This window comes from Drosophila subobscura, chromosome A (assembly GCF_008121235.1).
Source record: "Drosophila subobscura isolate 14011-0131.10 chromosome A, UCBerk_Dsub_1.0, whole genome shotgun sequence".
Classification (NCBI taxonomy): domain Eukaryota; kingdom Metazoa; phylum Arthropoda; class Insecta; order Diptera; family Drosophilidae; genus Drosophila; species Drosophila subobscura.
In genome coordinates this window covers 20,190,901-20,213,978 of record NC_048530.1, presented here as the reverse complement: position 1 = coordinate 20,213,978, position 23,078 = coordinate 20,190,901, and the positions used below count along the sequence as shown (strand labels likewise).

At 49.7% G+C, this 23,078-nt stretch overlaps 7 protein-coding genes and 1 long non-coding RNA gene across 15 annotated transcripts; 5 read left to right on the top strand and 3 right to left on the bottom strand.

Moving 5' to 3' along the window:
* Window positions 1-350: 350 nt before the first annotated feature.
* LOC117891456 lies at window positions 351-2,150 on the top strand. Of its 3 annotated transcripts, none has more exons than XR_004648628.1 (3): window positions 351-1,219; window positions 1,285-1,380; window positions 1,500-2,150. It is a non-coding gene; the product is annotated as an uncharacterized LOC117891456 (long non-coding RNA). The 3 variants fall into 3 exon arrangements; XR_004648626.1 differs by having other exon boundaries at window positions 1,285-1,384; XR_004648627.1 differs by having other exon boundaries at window positions 1,285-1,396.
* Window positions 2,151-2,201: 51 nt separating this feature from the next.
* LOC117891429 (putative ATP-dependent RNA helicase DHX57) lies at window positions 2,202-6,724 on the bottom strand. 3 transcript variants are annotated; one of them, XM_034796919.1, is made up of 7 exons: window positions 6,541-6,723; window positions 5,854-6,469; window positions 5,685-5,796; window positions 4,334-5,620; window positions 3,313-4,274; window positions 3,046-3,247; window positions 2,202-2,984 (listed from the first exon to the last, which is right to left on the bottom strand). In XM_034796919.1, the coding sequence occupies exons 1-7, from the start codon at window positions 6,609-6,611 to the stop codon at window positions 2,419-2,421; spliced, it is 3,816 nt and encodes a 1,271-aa protein (XP_034652810.1). In that variant the 5' UTR covers window positions 6,612-6,723; the 3' UTR covers window positions 2,202-2,418. The 3 variants fall into 3 exon arrangements, with proteins under 3 accessions (XP_034652810.1, XP_034652802.1, XP_034652794.1); XM_034796911.1 differs by having other exon boundaries at window positions 5,685-6,445; window positions 6,541-6,724; XM_034796903.1 differs by having other exon boundaries at window positions 5,685-6,469.
* Window positions 6,725-6,868: 144 nt separating this feature from the next.
* LOC117891448 lies at window positions 6,869-7,933 on the bottom strand. The gene is made up of 4 exons (XM_034796931.1): window positions 7,701-7,933; window positions 7,331-7,636; window positions 7,099-7,274; window positions 6,869-7,025 (listed from the first exon to the last, which is right to left on the bottom strand). Exons 1-4 carry the CDS (start codon window positions 7,809-7,811, stop codon window positions 6,962-6,964), a joined length of 657 nt encoding a protein of 218 aa, XP_034652822.1. The 5' UTR covers window positions 7,812-7,933; the 3' UTR covers window positions 6,869-6,961.
* Window positions 7,934-8,845: 912 nt separating this feature from the next.
* LOC117898280 lies at window positions 8,846-9,569 on the top strand. Its single transcript, XM_034807538.1, has 2 exons — window positions 8,846-9,323; window positions 9,392-9,569. Exon 1 carries the CDS (start codon window positions 8,966-8,968, stop codon window positions 9,314-9,316), a length of 351 nt encoding a protein of 116 aa, XP_034663429.1. The 5' UTR covers window positions 8,846-8,965; the 3' UTR covers window positions 9,317-9,323; window positions 9,392-9,569.
* Window positions 9,570-10,267: 698 nt separating this feature from the next.
* Window positions 10,268-13,159, top strand: LOC117898037 (DNA replication licensing factor Mcm3). The gene is made up of 2 exons (XM_034807184.1): window positions 10,268-11,779; window positions 11,842-13,159. The coding sequence occupies exons 1-2, from the start codon at window positions 10,421-10,423 to the stop codon at window positions 12,991-12,993; spliced, it is 2,511 nt and encodes an 836-aa protein (XP_034663075.1). The 5' UTR covers window positions 10,268-10,420; the 3' UTR covers window positions 12,994-13,159.
* Window positions 13,160-13,605: 446 nt separating this feature from the next.
* On the bottom strand, window positions 13,606-16,113 carry LOC117894938 (protein DENND6B). The gene is made up of 2 exons (XM_034802257.1): window positions 14,776-16,113; window positions 13,606-14,694 (listed from the first exon to the last, which is right to left on the bottom strand). Exons 1-2 carry the CDS (start codon window positions 15,916-15,918, stop codon window positions 13,831-13,833), a joined length of 2,007 nt encoding a protein of 668 aa, XP_034658148.1. The 5' UTR covers window positions 15,919-16,113; the 3' UTR covers window positions 13,606-13,830.
* A 91-nt stretch (window positions 16,114-16,204) lies between these two features.
* On the top strand, window positions 16,205-18,575 carry LOC117894943 (DNA repair protein XRCC1). The gene is made up of 5 exons (XM_034802270.1): window positions 16,205-16,507; window positions 16,564-17,652; window positions 17,717-17,805; window positions 17,868-18,214; window positions 18,276-18,575. The coding sequence occupies exons 1-5, from the start codon at window positions 16,457-16,459 to the stop codon at window positions 18,404-18,406; spliced, it is 1,707 nt and encodes a 568-aa protein (XP_034658161.1). The 5' UTR covers window positions 16,205-16,456; the 3' UTR covers window positions 18,407-18,575.
* Window positions 18,576-19,174: 599 nt separating this feature from the next.
* Window positions 19,175-21,550, top strand: LOC117902185 (calcineurin subunit B type 1). 4 transcript variants are annotated; one of them, XM_034813392.1, is made up of 3 exons: window positions 19,175-19,280; window positions 19,520-19,630; window positions 19,699-21,550. In XM_034813392.1, the coding sequence occupies exon 3, from the start codon at window positions 19,719-19,721 to the stop codon at window positions 20,229-20,231; it is 513 nt and encodes a 170-aa protein (XP_034669283.1). In that variant the 5' UTR covers window positions 19,175-19,280; window positions 19,520-19,630; window positions 19,699-19,718; the 3' UTR covers window positions 20,232-21,550. The 4 variants fall into 4 exon arrangements, with proteins under 4 accessions (XP_034669283.1, XP_034669274.1, XP_034669263.1 ...); XM_034813383.1 differs by having other exon boundaries at window positions 19,689-21,550; XM_034813372.1 differs by having other exon boundaries at window positions 19,679-21,550.
* The last annotated feature ends 1,528 nt before the right edge of the window (window positions 21,551-23,078 follow it).

Genomic DNA, 23,078 nt, shown 5'->3' with positions numbered 1-23,078 from the left:
ACGCGTACGCACGCTCATGGCCCTTGTTTACATTTGGATCCACTGTAGGCTATGCTTTTCTTTTGTCGTTTCCGTACATGTTCGTCACCGGGGGCAGAACCAGCACCCACATACATATGTATGTACATACATATGTACATATGTAGACCCTACCCACCGAAAACCCAACCTAAAGAGCAACAACGAAAACAACACAGAAATCCCATCGTACGTAAATGTTTTGTCTACGGATTTTAGTGCTTTACGACGGGGCACTAGCCGGGCGCAAACTTTAAACGTCAACGGCAGCCCCAGCCCCCAGAGACAACCGCCCCTTGGGATAGCACCCGCAATGTACGTACATATGTATGTATGTATGTATGTACACACATGTACGTGTACCTTGATCTTGGGTGGCTTTCTTGTGCCTGATCCTGCGCATGGGTGGCGCCAATATCAGCGTTGTCAGGGTGGGGTATTCACTGTCAATGCCAATGTCAATAGAAGGGCTTATTTCGGCGACAGGCTCAAGGTCGGAGTAACTGTACCATGGACATGGAACGGAACAGAGAGTGTAAAAAGTAGACGGAACCGATGCATATGCAAATACTTCACTTTGAGTTATCGCCATTTACTTTTTCGCTCTCCCCTATGCCAATCATCATTCATCGTTTTACCTGCTCTCCTCCACCATCTACATCTCGTCCTCTCCACCGTCTATTGATTTCGTCTCTGCTGACATGACTGCGACGGCGACGCCGACTAAGCAAAGAAAGAGGAGAGAGGAGAACAGCTAACTTTGAGAGCATCAATCAGTGCAAGGTGTCGATACAACAAAGTGAGGAATTGCTGCTCTCCTCCACGCACCTTTTTCTCTGTGACAGGCACAACCACAACATTTGAGAGCAATCTCTTTACGCCTCACCTTGTGCGGCATCAGCAACGCCGACTTTGATGGCAATGAAAAGTAGTGTTGATAACGGGGATTAGCTCTCATTAGCTCTTCGGAAGTTACTAGCGGAAGAAAGAGAGCGAAACGTGACAGTGGAGCAGACAGGAGATCAAGCTTCGGGAGGGTCACGTCACTCACGAGGATTTGTTGTAAATGGATAAACAAATACCCTACCAACGAGCTCAAAGACATTTTGAGAGTGTGTGGAAAATCTTACAATTAGATAGCGCACATAAATATTAGAATTTATCTGATAAATATCGCAATGGAATATCTCTAAAAATAGCTGTAAGTTCCTTACCATAACATTTTTACCGTTGTAAGGAAATGTACATATAAATATTCATATTTAGGTTCTGTTCCAAGCTAAGACTGGAAAACTTTTTGATTTCGAAATATCTGCTGAAAATCATTATACCCTTTTGTAAAGAGTATAATTATGTACAAATGTATGTATGTATGTATGTAAGTTTCTCTAATCTCATTGAACGTACATATGTATGTTCATATGTATGTATGCATGTACATACTTAACCCACTTGTGTCACCCCCTTTGACTCTTCCACAGCCCATCAAATCAGAGCGAGCAAATACCTAAACGAGGTGCTAAGAGATCCCATTTGTAGTTGGTCATCGAGGCCTTAAATTGAAAATACAAGCTGCGGAAAGTGCGAAATATCAATCCAGAACCAGATCGGGCAAAGAGAGCGACAGATAGATGAAATGAGAGGACTAAAACACACGCACACTCACACACACAGACATAACCGTACTCGGTAGCAGCGCATTTAAATTGGGCAAACTGATTCATTGGGCGGCGGCGGCATTACCCAAAAATGTTGATAAATATCGCAAGTTAAATGAATTACTAGACAAGTACATATGCTCATTGGCTTTGATGTATCGACGTATCACAAGTGTCCGCCAGCAAATCCAAGTGTATTTAAATAAATTCAAATGAATTGTAATTGATGGGATACCAGCAGAAGATACCAGGTAGCAGGCCGGGCCTCTCCCTTTGGCATTTATTGGATGTCACCCACCGATCGGTCACATGAATCGCTGCAACTAGACCTCGGGAAGTGATCGATTTTTGAGCTAATTTCTCAGCCCAAAACCAACAAATCAATCAAAAGTGAGGAACATGTGGAGGCCGGCGGTGCCACAATTTATGCGTATTACAAATCCGAATATGCCAATAGATGTTATGCTACACTCGCATGTCAAGCAGTAATTCCCATTGCCATTTCCATAAAAGTTATGTGCAGTAAAAGCCAGCGGAGTCGGTGTTTCATTATTGCTTTTTTGTTGTTGCTTGTTTGAACACAGATTCACAGATCATCAGATCAGTATAAATATCGGTCCCGGACGCGGATGCGTACGCGGGTTAGGTATATAGCATCTATAACATACAATTTACAAACAATTTCGATAGTATTGGCATGGTGTGGATGGGACTTTAAGGCATTGGAAGACGACACAAAGTCTCAGCTATTTTTGCTTAGCAAATGAACAATATTGGCGATCATGCGGCAGCCGTTCTTGTGGTGCAGTAGATTAAGGCACGGATCCCGGATCTTCTCCTCGAGCAGCTTGATCAACTCGGAGCGCAGGCACTGCACCATTTCGGCCGTCTCGTGGTCGTGCGCCTTCAGTATAATCCAGCCGGTCTCGAGCAGGAACAGAAAGTCGCCGTCGTGTAGCTCCACCTTGAAGTCGCTGCCCGCGAACAGGACAAGCGCAATGAGGGGCAGCATCGAGCAGTCGCGTATGTAAATGGCGCTGGTGCGCACCTTCTCCTGGTACACCAGGAAGGGTGACTGGAACGTGGCCACTTGCGAGTTCACCGACGATGGATGGATCTTCACGTAGCCATCGCCGCGCGTCTTGAAACGCAAATCATTATGCCCCTGCTCGCGGGGCACTGCCCCGCCCGCTGTCTGCACATAGACACGCTCCGGCGTCATAATCTTCACAATATTCGGATAGAGAGCGGCGCACAGGAGCGACGTGAGCAGCCGATTGTTATCCCCATTGTGGTTCTGTTCCGCACCTACATAAATGATACAATTAGCTGGCTTCAGGCATTTACACGAATCTCATGCATCGCTTACCTGTGAGCTGTAGAATGTTGTCGCTGGCATTTTTGCGCCTGCGCGGCACATCGATGGGCACAAAGCCAATCGAGACGAGCAGCTCCAGGTACTGGTACTTCAGATCGGCTATCGTCTCCAGTGTGTTGAGTGAGAGAAAGTGCTCGCTGGCGTAGTTTCTGCTGGCCGCATAGTTGCCACGCCTCGCCACCTCCAGCCATTTCTGTGCGGAAAAGGTAAGCGGATGAGTAAGGGATGCCGAAGCGGAATGAAGGCGAAATGTCTCACCCGATAGGCATTGAGCACAGTGAGATGATCGCTGTTGCCCAGCGCAAACATTCGCTTGCACTTGTCCGCCTCCACACGCTTGCTCATCGGACTGACAAAGGGAGACTTGTTGCTCAGGCAGGCGGCAATTGTCAGCACACTGTCCAGGCACTGGAAGATGGCGCCATACAGCATCAGCTTGCCGATGCGCACGTCCACGGGCAGGGCGGCCAGATGATGGCCCAGCGGCGTTAGCTGATCGTCAGCATCCAAAGCGCCGACATCACGGAGACGTGTCAGTGCACCCAACACACTGTCCTCGCTGGGTGCCTCGAGCGTCTCCAGCAGAACGGAGAGCGTGTTGCGCGACGCGAACGTCTCGAGTGTCTTGATGCGCAGCACAATCTGCTCGAGCGGCACACGCTGTATCTCCGGCACCGGCTGCCCGAGGATGTGCTCATGGAAGCGATGACTCGTGTACAGGTGAATGCAGACGCCGGGCATGACGCGACCGGCGCGACCCTTGCGCTGCTTGGCATTGGCACGCGACACCCACACCAGATCGAGGGACTCCATGTTGCGGTTCGAGTCGAAGCATTTCTCCTTCATCAGGCCACAGTCCACCACAAAGACACAGTCATCGATGGTCACCGAGGTCTCGGCTATGTTCGTGCTCAGCACAATCTTTCGCTTGCCCGCCGGCGCGCGCTTAAACACCAGCGCCTGATCCTCGCCGGACAGCGCCGAGTGCAGCGGCACCAGCACGAATTTACCCGCACGCGGCGAGAAGAGCGAGTGATCGAGCAGGGCATCGTGCACCGTCTGTATCTCGTGCATGCCGGGCAGAAAGATGAGAATGGTGCCGGTGCGCGGCCACTCATGTTCGCCCTCCACAATGTACTTTAGCACGGACTCAATTAATTCCGGATTAATGGTCATCGGCTCCATCAGGTAGATGCTTTTGCATGTCGGCTTGCTGTACTCTGGAAGGGCAGGGAGTCGTAGTTGGAATCAAAGCAGCAATAGAGCTCGTGGGACTTACCCGCATAGCGACTGTAGGTCTCGGCCAGTGTTAGTTTCTCGTCTTTGATTTTCTTGCCGGGTGGCGGCCCCGCTGCCTGGACATCGGCATACTCCAGCTCTCGCTGGAGCACATCCTGCTCCGATTTCTTCAGCTTGCGACAGAACTTTGTGTCGCATTCCATCACGAAGTCGCTCACCTCGAGTATGTCCTCGAGGAAGAGCTGCTGCACGGGGAACGTGCGACCGGGTATATCCAGAACGGGCGCTCCGCCAAAGTAATTGGAGAAGAGGCTCGCATTGAGGGTGGCAGACATCAGAATGACCTTGAGATCCTTGCGCTCGCGCAGTATATTCTTGAGGATGAGCAGCAGGAAGTCGGACTCCTCGGAGCGTTCGTGCACCTCGTCGACAATTACATGCGAGACGCCGCTGAGCAGCGGATCGGAGGCGAGGCGACGCAACAGAATGCCAGTGGTGCAAAAGCTGAGGCGTGTGCTCTGCGAGACTTTGTTCTCCAGCCGAATCTGATAGCCCACCAGCTGGCCAATGCGATCCAGCCGCTCGGCGGCCACACGCTCCGCCACACCGATGGCCGAGAGGCGGCGCGGCTGTGTGCAGATGATCTCGACATGCGGCAGGGTCTCCTTCGGCTGCAGCTGGAGGGCGCGAAAGAACCAATTGTCGAGTATGAATTGCGGCACCTGTGTGCTCTTGCCGCAGCCCGTCTCGCCGGATATCACCACCACGGGCGAGCTCTCGATGAGCGCCAGAATTCTCTCGATTTCGGCAAAGGCCGGCAGCTTTCGCCTGCCCTCGATCACCTTCTGGTAGCGCTCATCCTTCCGCCGCTCCACAAACTGCTGCAGCAGTCGGCGATTCTCCCGCGCCTGTGCCTCTGTGTTGCGCTGGTAGCCACCCTCACCGCGGGACGTCTGCCCGCGGGCATAGTGCGACGGCTTCGTCGTCTGCTCGCCCACACCATTCTCGATGGAGTCGCCCGTCTCCGGTTCGTTGTAGAAGAGCGAACGCTTGGGCGAGGGAAACCGGGCGGTGTCCAGCCTGCCGGCCAGATCCTCGCTGGACTGCAGCAGATCACAGATGCTGTACACACAGGGTATGCCGTCGCGGCAAATCTCCCTCGCCTCGCGGTACAAATGGCGCGCATAGCGCAGCCTCAGCTCGTGCGGTATGTCGTGGCAGGTGGTCTTCAAATAAATAAACGGCGCCTCGTACGGATACTGGCTGCCGGGTGGAAAGCGCACCTCCACATGGAACCACAGCTCATTGTCGTTCTCATCCAGGTTCTCTGCAAATTATAGCGAAAACTCAAATAAAAAACATTTGGGAGGGAGGACAGACAACGGACTCACCTCTTTTTGGTGTGGAAGGAAGCACGGGCTGGGCTGGCACATGGGCAAAGCGACATTTGGGACCGTATTTACAGGTGCCATCGCGCTCGAAGTTGCGACATCGCTGCGGCGCCTTCTTTTTCTTGTCGAATGCTGCCTGGGCACTGGCAGCTGCTGCGGCGGCGGCTGCCTCGCGTGCCTTTCGCACCTCCGAGGGGCTGTGTGCGAGTAGGTGGTCAATCCTGAACTTGAGATTCCACACGCGATTAGCCTCACGCTCCTCGTAGGCGCGATCGTAGATGGACTCGAGGGCTTCCTTCTCATCGGAGCGCATGTCCAGCAGCTCGGGCTCGCTGGGTGGCTCCAGGTTCAGCTTTTCCTTTTCGGGTACGCGCATATAGCGCTTGTAGAGCAGCAGCAGGGCCGCTTCCGTGTCGCTGCTGCAGTGCTCGTAGGCCTCGAGGCAGTGGGCGGCATGGAAGCCGTAGCATTCCAGCTTGAGCAGGGCATAGCGGCGAATGCGATCGTCGTCGTTGCCATCGCCGCCTCTGGTGGCGCTGACGCCCTGGACACTCTGCACCATCAGTGTGCCACGGTCCTGCCAGTAGGCATGCTTGACACCGTGTCCGCCTCTGCCGCGGTCCTTGTACTTGCTGATGTCCTCCAGCTTAAAGTCCGGCCCGTGTATCGTCCGCAATGTGTCCATGGTCATCTGCTTGGACTCATCGTTCAGCCGCACGACATGCAGCTCTGTTTTGCGCGATTTGTTGTCTGCCACCGACCGGGGAGTAGCTACGGGCACGTTGCTTTACAAAAATTAGGAGAACGCGCTGCTCATGATTTTATCCACGTAAATGGTCGGTCGTAAGGTACTTACGTGGTGCGGACATCGCTGGGGGGCCGCATGAAGCAGAAGTCTTCCATGTGCTGCCTTGAGGATTCGTCCATGGTCGCTCTACAATCTCAAATAAAATAATATTAAAAATTTCACAACTAAATCTAAAATCCAGCTGGCCGCTACAGGCAATTTCACAAAAACGTGAAACTGTCTGGCAGCCCCATCAGCTGTGTTTTCTTCAGCATGTAGCCGCGTTGCCACTCATTTTGGGCAGCAGGTGCATATGTTTGTCGTTGTGCTAAATTTCGCATACAACCGAAATTACGCGCCCTCGTAGTCTGTATATTTGTTGCTGGCTTGGAAATTCAATGGAAATAAGTTAGCTTAAGAAAATGGTGAGTTGTATGAAAGTTTTAAAACAGATGAAGGCATGTATGTATTTTTATGTTATTTAAATGTATTAATCCAATAGGTGGCCATCATTGCGATATTTTAAGTCGAGTTTCATTTCGTTGGCAAGTTCGCTGCATGGAAGAAAATGTGTAACGTAATGGACATAAAATATTAGCACATATTTACATATGTAAGTATGCTTACAATGCTTCCAGCGCTACCAGTTCGAGTACACTGATTTGCTCCAGCACGGCCTTGTGATTCGCATCCTGCTCCTTGCGCTTGGAGCGCAGTACTTCGGTCAGTTCCTCCGACTTTATTTTCATTTCATTCAGCTTAATAGAATCTGCTTTAATGAGCTCCTTTAGATCTTCATAGCTCTGAAAGCATACATATTAACATATATGCATGGGCGAAGAATGATCTCGGGACATACCATCGATGTGAACTCATCATAGTCAACATTGCCGCCCTGCTGCTCGGTGACCTGTATGGCCTTTTGGCAATGATCAGCATAGGCCACGCCCAACTGTTGCTTTACTTGCACCAGATCGCTCAGTTTACTGCTCAGCAGATTCTCCTTCGTAGTCAGCTCATCCAAGTTGGGCAGCAGCTGACTTGAGCTCTCCCCAACGAACGGGACACTCATCCTGCAGATAGTTTCAGCTTTCTCATCACTTAGCCGCTTCTCTTTTTCTTCCAGCTCTTTAAGTTCGTTCTCCAAAGAAGTATTTTCAGCACGCTGAAAGTCGTACAACCTCCCAGCACACGTTCATACATTTGTAAAAATTATTTCTGCCGCTTACCGTTTTACGCAACAACTCTTCTAAATACACTTGGATCATTGTAACGGGATCGCAAACCTCTTCTTGCTGATTGCCGTTAGAACCGCACGCATTATCATTACTATTCTGCATATTATTTGTGTTTCTCAATGCGGCAAACTAGTGAATATTTACAAGAAGAAATGCGCGGCCTAAACTTTGGTGGCAACTACTTATCCAAAATGGCCGCCAATGTAGAGCTGGCACAGCGTCGATATTTGCCACCATCCGATGATATGGCGTTGTATCCGATGTTTTTTATTTTTAGCAAATCACAGAAATCAAAGACAAAAGGAAAGAGGATAAAGTCAAACAAATGATCTTATGTTGGTATTCCAATAGAAGTCACTTAAGGCAAAGGCGGGAAGACAGAGATAGCCTGTGACACAAGAATATGCACATTTCTATTAGACATACATATGTATCTCATCTCTTTTAGAATATGAGCAAAGAAAGAACAAAAGAAAATGGCTTCAGTCTCTGCTGATGCCAACCAAGCTCTATGCACACATAAACGCAAAGACAAAGATGTGTACGTGTATACATGAGTCCATACATAACATATTGCGAATGAGTGAGACAAAGATTGATAGAAAATGAGTCAAATGCGAATAAGAGCCGAGAGTACGTACATACATATGTACATTTACTTTACGGTTACTGCATGTACATGCATATGTTGTATATACATGCATACGGCTACAGGCATGCATACACATTCACACACCAAACACAAACAAATACATACGATTAGCGAATGGCAAAGTAAAACAGATCATCAAATAAACAGCAGCGTGCATTTGTATTCATTTCGCTCACACTCCCGCTTAAAGGCTAGATAGACTGAGATCCGATCCTCTTCGCAGCAAAACTCGTATTGTCCCTCTCTTGATCACGTCATAATAGCATGGCGCCCAAAAGTCGGGGGTAACAGCTCAAAACCACGCGATCGGCTGGATGGATTTTTCTTTTTTCTTGTGTCGCATTTGATGAAAGAACGTTCGCAATGGATTTGTCTGACCGTAAAAACTTCGTGAAGGGGGTCGTAAGTTAACTATTGTTATTAAATCTACTTCCATAAACATTTAATTAATGCGTCGCAGCAGATTTCTAAGGAAACTGAATCGGAGGGAAGGCGCTTGCACGTGCAGAAGCGTAAAATCGCAGGGCTTGGACTCGTCAGTCGCCAAATTGAATATAATGTGCAGAACGCTATCGCTTACGCTAAACCCTGGGCAACTTCTCGGATGAATCAGATACCGTGGCAACAGCAGGAGAGGAACGAACTTGATATTGAAAGCTGGATGAAGTGGCAGGATAATCGGCCAGAACTGGAAAAGAAGAAATATAAGGACGAGGCCATCAAACGCTGGGTGTTTTCACAGTATAAATACTTGGAGCAGAGGTCGAAGGAGTTGCCCTTCGATGAGTTAATTCCCGATGAAGATGAGACAATTGAGAAGAGCGCTGACACCACATGCTGCTTGGCTTCGCAGGGGAATCAGTTGAACGGACGTTGGCCTCTCCGGCAGGTTAATTCGTCCTTTGATGCCCTCAAGCTAAGCGGCAATCAGCCCAAGAAAACTTATACAAATTAGCCCAAAAGTAAGTATACAAATTTGGCAATTTTTTGTTTGTAAATCTTAACCAACCGTTCCCTTGCTTCTCGACAGATTGTTGGGAATTTTACCAATATCGACAAGTTTGTGCAGTCTGTGTCCCCACGTACGCTCCCATCCCAATCCGTCCGTCCCAAGGAGTCACCGTTGTTGGTTTGAAGCAAGAAATCGCTGGTACTTCCTGCTGGATATAGCCTGAGCATCTTGCACGAAATGAAAGATCCAAAGTCGCTCCGCCAAAACTAAAATGTACTGAAAAATAGTCCTGAAAGCTACATGTAATCATAATATACAATAAAGTCAAATCTTGGTGTTCGCAATAATTCCTTTGCTGTTTATAATTACAGTGCAGTAATTTGTTTCAAAGTTTTGTTGCATATATTTACATTTTCCCTCAGTCGTAATCTTACGCGGCACAATTTGAATTTTCATCTGCAATTTTTGGTTCGTGTCACCGCTAATATGTGATCGTTGCGTTGATAGGCAGAAAAATGCAACAGTGTGCTCGTGTAGTGTGAGCCAGCCATAGCCGCCCTGTGGGAAAATCGCTCTGTGAGAGTGAGATATATATTCTCTATTTGTGGATGGAGATTTTGTGATAATATACTCTGCGGTATCAGCAGCCAGCAACTACCTACAGATTATCCTGGTACGCAGCCTAGTGTAATACGACCACAAGCGACATATCGCAAGTGCTGATTATCGCACACAAATATCGATGGATATCGATGCAAGTAGAATCACAAGTCGCGGGCATAATCTGAATAAACTAAAACTACTATGAACAACAGAAACATCAAAACGATTTACCTGGCAATTAAAAGTTGTTCTGTAGTAGATACATCCCACAAATGGTACCTGCAATTATATTGTGAACCAAAACATATATATCGATATATATATGAATATATATTTCCCATCCCTACATCACTTCCCGCCAAAAAGTGTGCATACGGCGCATTTGGCACCAAAAATTCTTGTGTTTGGGCATTTCAATTTACAATTGAAGCGACTCGCCGAGAGTAGCAGCAAGAATCAGTTTGTGTGTTTGATCGAGAGTTGCAGTTGAAGCGAAGCAGAACAATGGCCCACGATGGCGAGCAGTTTATCAGGGACATACAGCGGGAGTATGTGGACTTTCTGGACGATGAGGAGGACCAGGGCATATACTCGGGCCATGTGAAGGACATGATTGCCGAGAAGAGCAAGCGCCTTGTGGTGAACATCAACGATCTGAAGCGCAAGAATCCGCAGCGTGCGATGGGGCTGCTGAGCAACGCGTCCGACGAGCAGCTGGCCTTCGGACGCGCCCTCAAGGAGTACGCGTCGACGGTGGATCCCAGCTATGCCAAGCTGCACGAAGACTTCTTTGTGGGCTTCGAGGGTTGCTTTGGCAATCGGCATGTGACGCCACGCTCCCTCACCTCCATTTACCTCAGCAACATGGTCTGCGTGGAGGGCATCGTCACAAAGGTCTCCCTCATCCGGCCCAAGGTGGTGCGCAGCGTCCACTACTGCCCGAACACGCGCAAAGTGCTGGAGCGCAAGTACACAGACCTCACATCGTTCGAGGCCGTGCCCTCGGGCGCTGCATATCCCACCAAGGACGACGATGGCAATCTCCTGGAGACCGAGTTCGGGCTGTCCGTGTACAAGGATCACCAGACGCTGACCATACAGGAGATGCCAGAGAAGGCGCCGGCCGGCCAGCTGCCACGCTCCGTTGACATTATCTGCGACGATGATCTCGTCGATCGCTGCAAGCCCGGCGATCGTGTCCAAATCGTCGGCAGCTACCGCTGTCTGCCCAGCAAGCGGGGCGGCTACACCTCGGGCACGTTCCGCACGGTGCTGCTGGCCAATAACATTTCGCTGCTGAGCAAGGAGAACAATCTGGACATCTCGCGCGAGGACATTATGGTCTGCAAGAAGCTGGCCAAGAACAACGACATCTTCGAGCTGCTCAGCAAGAGTCTGGCCCCCTCCATCCACGGCCATGTCTACGTGAAGAAGGCGATTCTCTGCCTGCTGCTCGGCGGCGTGGAGAAGCTGCTGCCCAATGGCACACGACTGCGCGGAGACATCAACTTGCTGCTCATCGGCGACCCGTCGGTGGCCAAGTCCCAGCTGCTGCGCTACGTGCTGAACACGGCACCGCGCGCCATACCCACCACGGGACGTGGCTCCAGTGGCGTGGGCCTGACGGCGGCTGTGACCACCGATCAGGAGACGGGCGAGCGTCGGCTGGAGGCTGGCGCCATGGTGCTCGCCGATCGCGGCGTCGTCTGCATCGATGAGTTCGACAAGATGAGCGACATCGATCGCACGGCCATACACGAGGTGATGGAGCAGGGCCGCGTCACCATCTCCAAGGCGGGCATTCATGCGTCCCTCAATGCCCGCTGCTCAGTGCTGGCAGCTGCCAATCCAGTCTACGGCAGGGTGAGCTCATGACAGTCATTCCCCCTGAAGTTCCTCAGTACTTATCTTCTCTCTGCTTGCAGTACGATCAGTATAAGACGCCCATGGAGAATATCGGGCTGCAGGATTCGCTGCTGTCGCGTTTCGATTTGCTTTTCGTGATGCTGGACGTGATCGACAGCGATGTGGATCAGATGATATCCGATCATGTGGTGCGCATGCATCGCTATCGCAACCCGAAGGAGGCCGACGGTGAGCCGCTGTCGATGGGCAGCTCCTACGCCGACTCGCTCTCCTTTGTGTCCAGCAGCGAGGAGAAAAAGGACACGGATGTCTATGAGAAGTACGATGCCCTGCTGCATGGCAAGTCGCGCCAGCGCCAGGAGAAGATTCTGTCGGTGGAGTTTATGCGCAAATACATCCATGTGGCCAAGTGCATGAAGCCGAAGCTCAGCGAGCAGGCGTGCGAGGCCATTGCCAATGAGTACTCGCGCCTGCGCTCCCAGGAGGCCATGGACAGCGATGTGGCACGCACGCAGCCCATTACGGCGCGTACCCTGGAGACGCTGATTCGTTTGTCCACGGCCCATGCACGCGCCCGCATGTCCAAGACGGTCACCATAGACGATGCCCTCTCGGCCATTGAGCTGGTGCAGTTTGCCTACTTCAAGCGGGTCCTCGAGAAGGAGCGCGGCCACAAGCGTCGCCGTCACAGCGGTGCCTCTGATGATGGTGAGGATGCCGGTGCCGGTGCAGGTGCCGCCGCTGCCACTGATGCCGCCCAGGAACGTTCGCCCACGCGACGCAGCAAGCGCACACGCACCGAGGCCGATCCACATGCGTTTGTTGACAGCGATGAGGAGGATATCGAGACACCACAGCCGGATGCCGGCGATCTGACCCTCCGCGAGACACGTCGCTCGTTGCCAGCCGTCGGCAAGGGTGCGGGCAGCAGCAGCAGCACAAGCGCCATGGCCAGCAGTGAGGAGCAGTCGATCGGCGTCACGCCCACGCCGGCCACCATTGCCGACGACCGTCTGGGCGCATTCAAGAACGGCCTGCAGCGTCTGTTCCGTGACGCACGCGAGCAGAGCTTGGCCCTCGGCCGCATCACAACGGCCATCAATGAGAACAACGCGGAGCCATTTACCAGCAGCGAGATCGAGGCAGCTGTCCATCGCATGACCGAGGATAACCAGATCATGGTGGCCGACGACATTGTCTTTCTAATTTAAACAAACTAAAACATTCCATCGTCCCGCCGCATCCCTTGTTGTTTCCACGTTTTCACATTTATATTTCCTTCACGCATACATATGTAATCCTCATGCATTGGTTAAGTTGTATTTTTTTATGTTTTCTGTGTAATTTATATGATAATAAAATCTTTGGAATCACGAATTGCAGCATCAATCTTAACAAATACAAAAGAGATGCAAAGCAAAGTCAAACAACAAAAATTCACTTTTACCGCTAATCACAGAGATCAGAGAGAGAGCAAGAGCGAGAGCACAGTGTTGTCAGAGAATGCGAGAGAGCGCAAAAGAGCGAGGCCAATTTACTCAGTTATGTGCAGCATCTGTTGTGGTATATAATATAGTAAGTATTGCTAAAAATTCCTTGTTTTATAATCGAAATTTTATTAGTTGGCTTGCTTATCACAAACTGCATAACTGTTGTTGCTTTCTCCTACTGGCAACCTTGTTTTGCCACTGTTGTTGTTGTGCTTGCAAGAAAAGACTTCCGTGAGCGTCATTTAACCGTTAATTTGACAGAGAAGTAAACAAAGTTTACATTTATTTTCGGACTGAATATCGTTTATAAGCAATTCCGATATGCAATAATTGTTTGTGAATTCAGTTTGAGGTTTATTTTACACTTAATATAGACACGGATATAGCAATAAATCAAATCCGATTAGACAGTTAAAACGTATTTACAACTATGAAGAGGCGTCCCGCAGTACCGTAACTGCCCCCACCAAGCACCAGACACATTCGCATAGAAGGGGAGTTAGGGGGGGTTAGTGCGTGGGAAGCGCCATTGATTTAGCTAAGGACCTGCACAAACGATCAAAGATTCACCACATTCTTGAGATCGGGCGGCAGCAGACCCTTCATGCACTCAATCTGCGCCTGGATCTGCTGCTGTGTGCTCATCCGATGGCTGCCACTGCTGCTGCTGCCGCTGCTGCTGCTGTTGTTGTGGGCGCTTAGCCAGGCGATGCCCTCCAGGCCCTGCGACTTGTCGCTGTAGAGATTCAGTTTCTGCTTGAGCTTGAGTATCATATCGATAATCTCCACCTCCTGCTTGTCGTGGGCCCAGTGCTCCAGATTCGCCTCGGACAGTGCCTGCAGCTGTAGATCCTGGAGTGTGAGCTGAAGATCGCGATGCCGCGACTCGTACCATCCCCGAAAGTTGGGTGAGCGAAAGAAGCGCCTGTACAGGCCCTTCCAGTCCCCCTTGAGCGGTGACGTCAGCTGTGGCCCGGCCGTCTCCAGGGTTGCCAGAAAGTCATCCAGCTTGAAGCTGCTCGCATTGGGTGCCGACTTAAACGGGCTTATGTCCTTCTGCAGCGGCATCAGCGATGCCATATACCGCTCCAGCGGTATCATAAAGCTCTGCGTCAGCTCCAGCAAGTGTCGCCGTATCAGCGCCGTTTGCACATGCTCCGGCCGCTTGGTCTTCAGCCCCAGCAGCACCTTCTTGATCAGCGCCTTGTCCTTTTTCAGATACGGCTTGTACTTGGTGTGCAGCCCCGACGATGAGCTGCCATCCGCACCATTTGAGCTGCCACCGCCATTCAGTGCCGGTGTGATCTTCATTGCTGATCTGTTGGCCAACTGCTCACCCAAGGAGCCACTGGCGAAGGACGTGGCATTGCGATGCGAACTCTTCTGACCCATCAGCAGCTGCTGCTGCTGTTGCATGTTCTTCTGTGCCACACGAAAGAGAGAGAGAGAGGCAAATAAGTATATGTAGAGGGATTGCTTTCTGGTGGAGAATTGAAGGCTTACCTGATTGTCCACCAGTCGCAGCATGTGCGGCCAATCCTTGAGCAGCTTGACAAAGAACGGATTGGTGACGCCCAAAATGCAGGCGGGCAGGCCCGTCTTGCTGGAGCACTCCTGCGTGAACTCCCGAAATTCGCTGTCGTGAATGGTGAAGTAGGGCCGAGCCTCGGCGCAATATTCCAGCGGTGCGATGAGCGCCACCAGCGCTTGGACCATGTGCGAACAGTCGGCGGGGGAGGTGGCCACCACCACAATGGGCTCGGCGGTTATGACCAGCTCCCAGAGCGTGTACAGCTGCTCCATGACAAAGCTGAGGGAGCGGAAGAGTTCGATTTCGTTGACCGATGACAGCACCTTGCTGCTGGCCAGCGTCTGCGGTGCAGCAAATTCGTTGGCTTCGGTGGGTGACTTGCGGCTGCTGGTCGCTCGCGGAATGCAGATCTGATAGTTGCATTCGAGCAGCGGCAGGTGGAGAGTCTGGCCCACGCGCAGGCCGGGCCATTGGCTGTTGATCTGCTCGCAGGCCTGCCGCAGGATGTCGGTGCCCTCGTCAAAGTACTTGGGCGCCAGTTGGGCCAGTATGTCGTAGTAGAGATTGAAGAAGGGCAGGCGGGTGATGATGATGAAGCTCTTCTGGAAATAGCCGCGCGGCAGATTCGCATCCCGCTTCTGTCGGAAGTAAACGAAGCCCCAATAGTGGGAGCTGTCCTGTCGCAAGGCCGGTGCACAGTCCCCATTGTAGATGGGCAGAGACTGTGGCTGTTGCCGCTGCTGTGGCGGCTGCTTTGCGATGGCACGCAGACGCATGTGAAACTTGGTGTCGCCCATGCAGCCCGAATTGGAGTCGGGGAAGGCCATGTAGCAAATGTTGCTCACCTCCTGATCGCTGGGCATGAACTCTGGCGGATAAACATACTCCAGGGCCTGGCCCAGGTTCAGATCGAAGGTTACGACGCAAAAGCAGTGCATCCACTGCGAGAAGTGTATCCAGTCGCTGGCATTCGCATTCGAGCTGTTCGAGGCCTCTGTCTCAGCCTCCGCCTCCGCCTGCGTCTCGTTCAGATTTCTTGGTGCTGCTGGCAGCGCAGCTTGAGGAGCAGCTCCACCAGACTGTGGCTTCTCCTTCGCTCTGGCATCAATGTCCATTTTTTATGTTGTTTACAATTATTTGTTGACTCGTTCATGAACGAACGAACGACCACAAAAAAAAAGAACTTCGAATAAGTTCACCTTAATCCGCAAGGTGGCAGAAGCCGCCACGATGAGGCTGCTTTAATAGATGAATTCTTGCTGGGTTTAATAATTTTTTGGCTATTTAGTTTTGCACTTTCACTTGTTATTTATTTGTTATTACTTGCCACTTTCTCCTGGCGTTGCCACTGCAGTGTTTATCGAGAAACATATGATTGCTGCTTATCGATAGGCGTATGTTGAGAGATGTTTACTTTCGCACACACATCAAAATGTGTATTTATCAGTTTATTCGAGTGAGAAAAGTATAAATATTACATGTCACATTATACTCAATGACTTGTGCTACTACCTGGTGGTGTTGAATCCATCCACCCGGTTCTTCCGGCTAATTACACCGTCAATTGAATTAGTACTATCGAAAATCGATCGATTGGCGCTAAGAAGCGGCGTCTCGTTTTTCGTGCGAATCGTTTGCCCAAAACATTGCGAAATGCCGATCGCGATTTTGAAATCCGTGCGAGAAGTCAGCAGCGAGGATCCGGTAAGATGCCATGACCAAATCGCTTCTCCGCCAGGCTAATAATCCTGCCCCCACAGGTCCATGTGGCCGAGAATCTGTTAAAGGAGAACGCCGGCAAGAAATGGAAGACGCAATTGGTCGGCGAAAAGTCTGCCTACGTGATACTGGAGTTTGCGGAGCCGCAGCAAATCACAGGCATCGATCTGGGCAATGAGCATTCCGCCTTCATTGAGGTGCTCGTCAGCAGGACGGGCTGCCAGGTGGACGACTTCAAGGAGCTGCTTCTCTCCAGCTCCTTTATGACGCCCATCGAGAGCAAGAACTCCAGCACACAGAATCGTGTGCGCTGCTTCAACGGCGCAGCCCTGAACGCCACCGTATTGCCCGACAAATGGAAGCTACTCAAAATCGTCTGCACGCAGCCATTCAACAGGCACGTCCAGTACGGTCTGTCCTTTGTGAAGGTGCACGTGACGGCCACAGCCAAGCCCAAATCGCTGTTACCCGAGCGTATAATGCAATTTGGAGCATTCAAGCTGCGCGAGGAGTCCCCGGACTCGGACACGGACACACCCTCAATGCGCTTTAAGCGCTGGAAGGAGTCGCAGCAGCCAGCAGCACCAGCAGCAGCACCAGCCAGCACAGCGGCTGCCATTCGCGACGCCTCTGCAGTGATGCGACGTTTGAGCAGCACGATATCATCGAGTCCAGCGCCTGCACCTGCTGCCGCTTCACGTTCTGAGTCTCCTGCAGGCGAGGGCAAGACAGCTGCCAAGCCTCTGGACCGCAATCGAGCCTCACTTTTATTCGGGGACGATGACGATGATGTCGACGATGACAAGAATGCGAGGAAGCAGCGCTTGAGCAAGCACCTGGAGGCCGACAAGGACAGGCGACGCAAGGAGCAGGAGAAGCAGGAGCAGGAGCGAAAGAAAGACAAGTCCAAGCGTCTGTCCATTGACAAGGCACCGCCAAAAGTGGACAGCCCCAAGCCCAAGGAGAGTTCCAGGAAGAGCCCCCCAGCGGCCGCTCATAAGCGTCACTCATCGCCGACACGAAGCGCTGCGACGCCAGCCAAAAAGCTAAAGATAAAAGAGGCCACCATTCAGTATCGACCCTTTAATCAGCTGCTGCGTGGCGTGGTGCTGGTCATCAGCGGCATACAGGCAAGCAAACAGTCGCACATGGAAGGAAGTGTGGAAACAATTTTCTAATTATGTTCCCCCACAGAATCCCGATCGGGCGGACCTGCGCTCAAAGGCAACGGCCATGGGAGCCAGATACAAGGCTGACTGGGAGTCCGGCTGCACGCATCTGATGTAAGCCTCAGCTTCTGCACGCTCATTGCTCGACGTTCCAATGTTGCTTTCTGTACTTGCAGCTGCGCCTTCAAGAACACTCCCAAATATAGGGAGGTTAGAGGCAAGGGCAAGATCGTGACCCGCAGCTGGATCGAGAAGTGTCACGCGCACAAGAAGTACCTGCCTTGGCGTCGATATGCCCTGGACACGGACGAGGTGGGCCGGCCGGAGAGCGATGAGGAGCTGCACGATGAATCACTGAAGCCAAAAGCCCGGCCAGAGCCGCAGCTGTCGGACGATATTGAAATGAAAGCCAATGTGGAACAAATAGATGAGGCAGATCATGGCCAGAAGAAGGATACCAATGTCAGCCACGATATCTCCTCCGGTATCGACACTGAAGATGAACTGGAGCGCGTTGCACATGGTGAGTTGAGTGTGTGTCTCTGTCGATGGCTCCTTGATCAACGATTTTGATTCCTTTGCAGAAAATATTCTAAGGAAGGCCAAGGACAAGCAGCAGCAGCAGAAAAAGCCCAAGTCACAGGATGTGTACGATATTAGCACGGATGAGGAGGATTATCTGGAAGAGAAAAAGAAGCAGGTCAATGCCCTGTAGTTACCTTTAATTTATTTGTTTGTTTAACTTAAATTCTGTGTAAGTTTGCTTAGAGATTAGCTCATAGTTGTTTGCCCATGGTATTTGCCACTCTATGTTTGTGTTGTACTTCGATATTGTATGCAGTAAAGCCATGCAAAGATAATACTCTTATCTATGCCCACGCAAAGTTGTGGCTTGCGTATTTTTTTTTTGAATTTTTAATAAAGCGCGCTCTGATTTCGATAACATATTTATCGGTTAAAATTACCTATCGCGAATAAAAATAACTGAAAGTGCCGCGTTTCTTTCTTAATGCTTCCCAAAAGTATGTGAAATTTTTATTACGATGCGTAAATTGATCTGTTCTCTGAAAAGTGTGCCACAAAATAAATGCATTCCAGGTGGGAGAAGCAACAGTCTGCTGCCGAATATTCGCGTGCTCGTTAGGCACCACATGACATGCTCATGCCCCCCCCGCCGTCTCGCTCTGGCACACTGCACTTGCATTGCGACCAAAAAGAGTTCTTGCGCCTGTCCCATTTCCAGTGTATATTCGCGTTAAGGTATGGCAACGCCACCCAATACTCTCTCTCTCTCAGCACAGTTACAGTTGCATTCGATGCTCTCACGTGACTGCAAAATTTGCAACGTTCAGAAATAAAGTTAAAACAGAAAATAAATCTAGCTAAAAGTTTATGTTAAATTAATGTGCACGTTCAAAGTCGGCAGCAGACGCCATCTTATAAATGTCAGTTCCCTGAGTGGTTGTGCCACACCTAATACTTTTATGCTATGGCCACAAGACGAACGGAGGAAAAACCCTCCCGGATTCAGTCGTGTTTTTGCTGTAGAGAGATTTAGTGTTAACAAATCGCTGGACTGTTGGTTTATGGTAATTTTCCAATTGCTAAATGACACAAATATTCCAACTTCGAACACAAACAACACCTTGGGTGAATGCTTAAGCGCTGCGTAGCCATCAATTAATCGGAGAACAAAGGCAGAAAGCAAAGAATGTAGAAAAAGTGGAGGCGTCAGGATGATATTTTCCCATTGGAAAATCGATATGATTGTGGCCCCAAAATAAAAAGTGTTGCTATACATTCTCATCTCTTTTCATTTCATGCAGAGAGCAGCAGGACCTCCACCTGAGGAATACAACCGATTGACAGAGTGACCGAGACTGAGAGCGAAAGCGAGAGCGAGAGAGGAAGGACTCACAAAACACACAAAACCCCACAGGTAAGTGCCCCCCACTCTCCCCTCCCAAACAAAAAAAATTAGGTACAGCGTTTTCTGTTTTCTTTTAGGATCAGAACCGAGGCCAAATATGGGTAACGAGACGTCCCTACCGATGGACATGTGCTCCAACTTCGATGCGGATGAGATCCGGCGATTGGGCAAGCGTTTCCGTAAGCTAGATCTGGACAATTCGGGCGCCCTGAGCATCGACGAGTTCATGTCGCTGCCGGAGCTGCAGCAGAATCCGCTGGTGCAGCGCGTCATCGACATTTTCGATGCGGATGGCAACGGCGAGGTGGACTTCAAGGAGTTCATCCAGGGCGTCTCACAGTTTAGTGTGCGCGGCGATAAGCTGTCCAAGCTGCGCTTTGCCTTTCGCATCTATGACATGGACAACGACGGCTACATCTCCAATGGGGAGCTGTTCCAGGTGCTCAAGATGATGGTCGGCAACAATCTGAAGGACACACAGCTGCAGCAGATTGTCGACAAGACCATTTGCTTTGCCGACAAGGACGAGGACGGCAAGATATCCTTCGATGAGTTCTGCTCGGTGGTGGGCAACACCGATATTCATAAGAAAATGGTTGTCGATGTCTAAGCCAACACACACACAAAATACCAGGGGACCGCAACCGTGGGGGTTCCATTCCACATTTACATATATATAGATAATACGACTATCGTTTTAGCCAATACAGTTCCATGTGCGATGTGTGTGTGTACATGTGTGCATGTGTGTGTGTGTACCTTTTGTTCCACCTGTTGTTCAGCTTTAAATTAAATGGATCTATCCTTCTGTCTGTCTGTATGTCTGTCGGTCTGCAGTTGTACGAGATCCTAAGCGAGGGCCTTGAGGCGTGCCAAAAAAACAACAAACAAAAGAAAACAAAAACAAAACAAAAAACAACAATCAGATAATGGAATTTTGAACTCGTATTGTAATCTAACCATGTCCTATACCTTATCTCTGAACGATCTCTCATCCTCAGAATGCAATGAATTGTGTCTTATACTCATACGAAAACCACCGGCAACGGACCACTATGAAACTTCATCCTCATAAACGTACTCCTACACGTTCTTCTATTATGAAACGAAAATGATGTACCCAATGCCACTTGTTTCAATTCACTCGAATTGAACATTCTGCACATATAATTATTTCTTGCGCATTACGCATCAAAACATGGGTACATTCTGTGGAGTTCTGTCTTTGAAACTATCATCAAATATGTTCCAGAAACATATTCTTTCAACTTTCAACTGTTACCTTTCATTCCTAATATGCTTTCAAAAGGAAACACCTTCAACTGTTGCAATTATCGTATGTGTACCTACTGTTTCAATACCATTTGTTCCTAATCTTCAATTCCTCTTGTAAGGAAATGTTTCCATTCTTTTGTTCCTAACCTTTAACTTAATTTCCATGCAACAAATATTTTTTTGTATAATATACCGAAGAGTGTATTATAATCGAAGTAATTTGCTCATGATAAATTACCGAAATTTGTACTTCAATTTCAATATTTTTCATTGCATTTTCACATGTTTCTTTTTCGAATCTTCTGCTCTTGAGCTGCCGCTCAAGACACCCTTTATTTTTTTTTTTACTATTAATACTAAGTATGTATAAGTTTGTGCACTACCCGGGACTTACCTCATTGCAGCTGAAGCCTTGGATGGGATCTCGCTTGGATCGCATTGCTCTGGAAAGTATGCTATGGCGAAGGGCCTTTGGGGGGTTTGGGTAGATTGAACTTAAGATCGATAAAGTCTCAAAACTAGATTGTACTGTAACCTAAATCTATGTTCAAGATTAAAGCCTAATAATTAAGTTCATCCTTCGACTACTGCTACTACATGTTGTGTATAAGAAACTTGCAACTAAAATTAAACAATGTTTATTGAAAAAGCAAACGAAACGAGAAGGGACGTGTGAGACGCTTCTTACGCGTCACAACTTTTATACCCGGCACTCAGTACTACATCTGCAACTTAGCGGTTATTTGTCAAATTTTACATTTTTTCTTCATCTGTCATCTACATCAACAACACTGCTCACGCCAACACGCTCCTTTAGCTCGCCACCCTCCCCTAGAGCCAAGAACTGCAGAGTAAGGGCAGAGGCAGCGGCAGAGGCAGTGGCAGAGACGTGTCAGGGGTAGAGGCCATAAACAGCGCGAAGCAGAGTGTGCTGCTATAAGCTGCGGGACCGGGTGGGTTTGGCCACTGAAAATTATTTTCTCCATTGTGGCTATAATAATGATCCAATCAAATCCCAATTTGGTGATCTGATAGATATGGTCATTCCCTACGGAACGGCGTTTCTAGTTTTCTGTTATCTTCAAAATTGTAGATTTGGGAGGTTTTCGCCCTTTTGCGGGGGCGGAAGGGGGCGGGGCTCATTTTTGAAATACACTGGTTTCAGTGTGAGCATACAGCAGTCTGGTGCCAAAATTTGGTGGCTCTAGCTCTTATAGTCTCTGAGAACTAGCCGACAAACAAGACGGACGGACGGACGGACGGACGGACGGACGGACGGACGGACGGACGGACAGACAGACATGGCTCAATCGACTCGGCTATTGATGCTGATCAAGAATATATATACTTTATGGGGTCGGAAACGTTTCCTTCTGTGCGTTACATACAACCGTTATCCGCACAAATACAATATACCCTATTTACTCTTCGAGTACCGGGTATAAAAAACCGAGCACAGAGGAGGCGTTCATTCAATCCCCATTCTCCCATTGTGGTCGTAGTCGTAGTCCTTGGCTGCGTATCTCCATAACACGTGCGTGTCACACAGCCCTCTCGGGGTCTCTCACTCCCCAAATCCCGAGCCAACCAAAAAGTAACAGGAACAACTTTTTGGACGTTGCCAACGATTAGCTGTTTTGTAGGTCAACGATTTTCCAACTGTGTGGCGTGCGTGGGTGTGTGTGTGTGCTCCAGAGGGTCTCTGCTCGTGTGTAGGTCGGAACAAGAAAAAACAGGAAGCCCGCCAACTAGTTGTCAAGTCCATGGGTAGCAAAGTTGTAAGGTGAAACCTAGAGACGAGCGAGAGCCTTGACCAGGAGAATGAACCAGCGAATGTCCAAGGTGCAGCTGAGGATATGACACGCGTATCCTTATATCGTATATGAGTGTGTATGTGTGTGTGTGTGTGTGTGTGCTTGATATCAATAAATTATTATATCCTGTCTGTCGCAAGCTTCGTTCGTTAATCATTTTCGCCTAGGTTTCCGCCTACTCCGCAACTCGCAACTCGTAAGCATTTCCATTTTGAAAATTAGTAGGGTTAAAGCCAGTCGGGGGGCGGGCGGGAGGTCTTACCTATCTGTCGTATCCCCATTCCAATACTCCTCCTCTGCTGCTTCTGTTGCTGTTGCTATTTGCTGCTGCCTCACGAGTCTTCGGTTGACCTTTTTTTGTGGAGGTT

Bases quoted from the DNA above. Each gene is read 5' to 3' on its own strand.
- LOC117902185 (XM_034813392.1), top strand. From the start codon at position 19,719: ATGGGTAACGAGACGTCCCTACCGATGGACATGTGCTCCAACTTCGAT.
- LOC117894938 (XM_034802257.1), bottom strand. From the start codon at position 15,918: ATGGACATTGATGCCAGAGCGAAGGAGAAGCCACAGTCTGGTGGAGCT. The intron at 14,695-14,775 runs GTAAGCCTTCAA...CGTGTGGCACAG, and splicing joins TGCGACTGGTGGACAATCAG to AAGAACATGCAACAGCAGCA.
- LOC117898280 (XM_034807538.1), top strand. From the start codon at position 8,966: ATGAATCAGATACCGTGGCAACAGCAGGAGAGGAACGAACTTGATATT.
- LOC117891429 (XM_034796903.1), bottom strand. From the start codon at position 6,611: ATGGACGAATCCTCAAGGCAGCACATGGAAGACTTCTGCTTCATGCGG. The intron at 3,248-3,312 runs GTGAGACATTTC...TTTTCCGCACAG, and splicing joins CTGTGCTCAATGCCTATCGG to AAATGGCTGGAGGTGGCGAG. The intron at 2,985-3,045 runs GTAAGCGATGCA...TCATTTATGTAG, and splicing joins CAACATTCTACAGCTCACAG to GTGCGGAACAGAACCACAAT.
- LOC117898037 (XM_034807184.1), top strand. From the start codon at position 10,421: ATGGCCCACGATGGCGAGCAGTTTATCAGGGACATACAGCGGGAGTAT. The intron at 11,780-11,841 runs GTGAGCTCATGA...CTCTGCTTGCAG, and splicing joins CCAATCCAGTCTACGGCAGG to TACGATCAGTATAAGACGCC.
- LOC117894943 (XM_034802270.1), top strand. From the start codon at position 16,457: ATGCCGATCGCGATTTTGAAATCCGTGCGAGAAGTCAGCAGCGAGGAT. The intron at 16,508-16,563 runs GTAAGATGCCAT...CTGCCCCCACAG, and splicing joins AAGTCAGCAGCGAGGATCCG to GTCCATGTGGCCGAGAATCT. The intron at 18,215-18,275 runs GTGAGTTGAGTG...ATTCCTTTGCAG, and splicing joins ACTGGAGCGCGTTGCACATG to AAAATATTCTAAGGAAGGCC.
- LOC117891448 (XM_034796931.1), bottom strand. From the start codon at position 7,811: ATGCAGAATAGTAATGATAATGCGTGCGGTTCTAACGGCAATCAGCAA. The intron at 7,637-7,700 runs GTAAGCGGCAGA...TACGACTTTCAG, and splicing joins AAGAGTTGTTGCGTAAAACG to CGTGCTGAAAATACTTCTTT. The intron at 7,026-7,098 runs GTAAGCATACTT...TCTTCCATGCAG, and splicing joins CTGGTAGCGCTGGAAGCATT to CGAACTTGCCAACGAAATGA.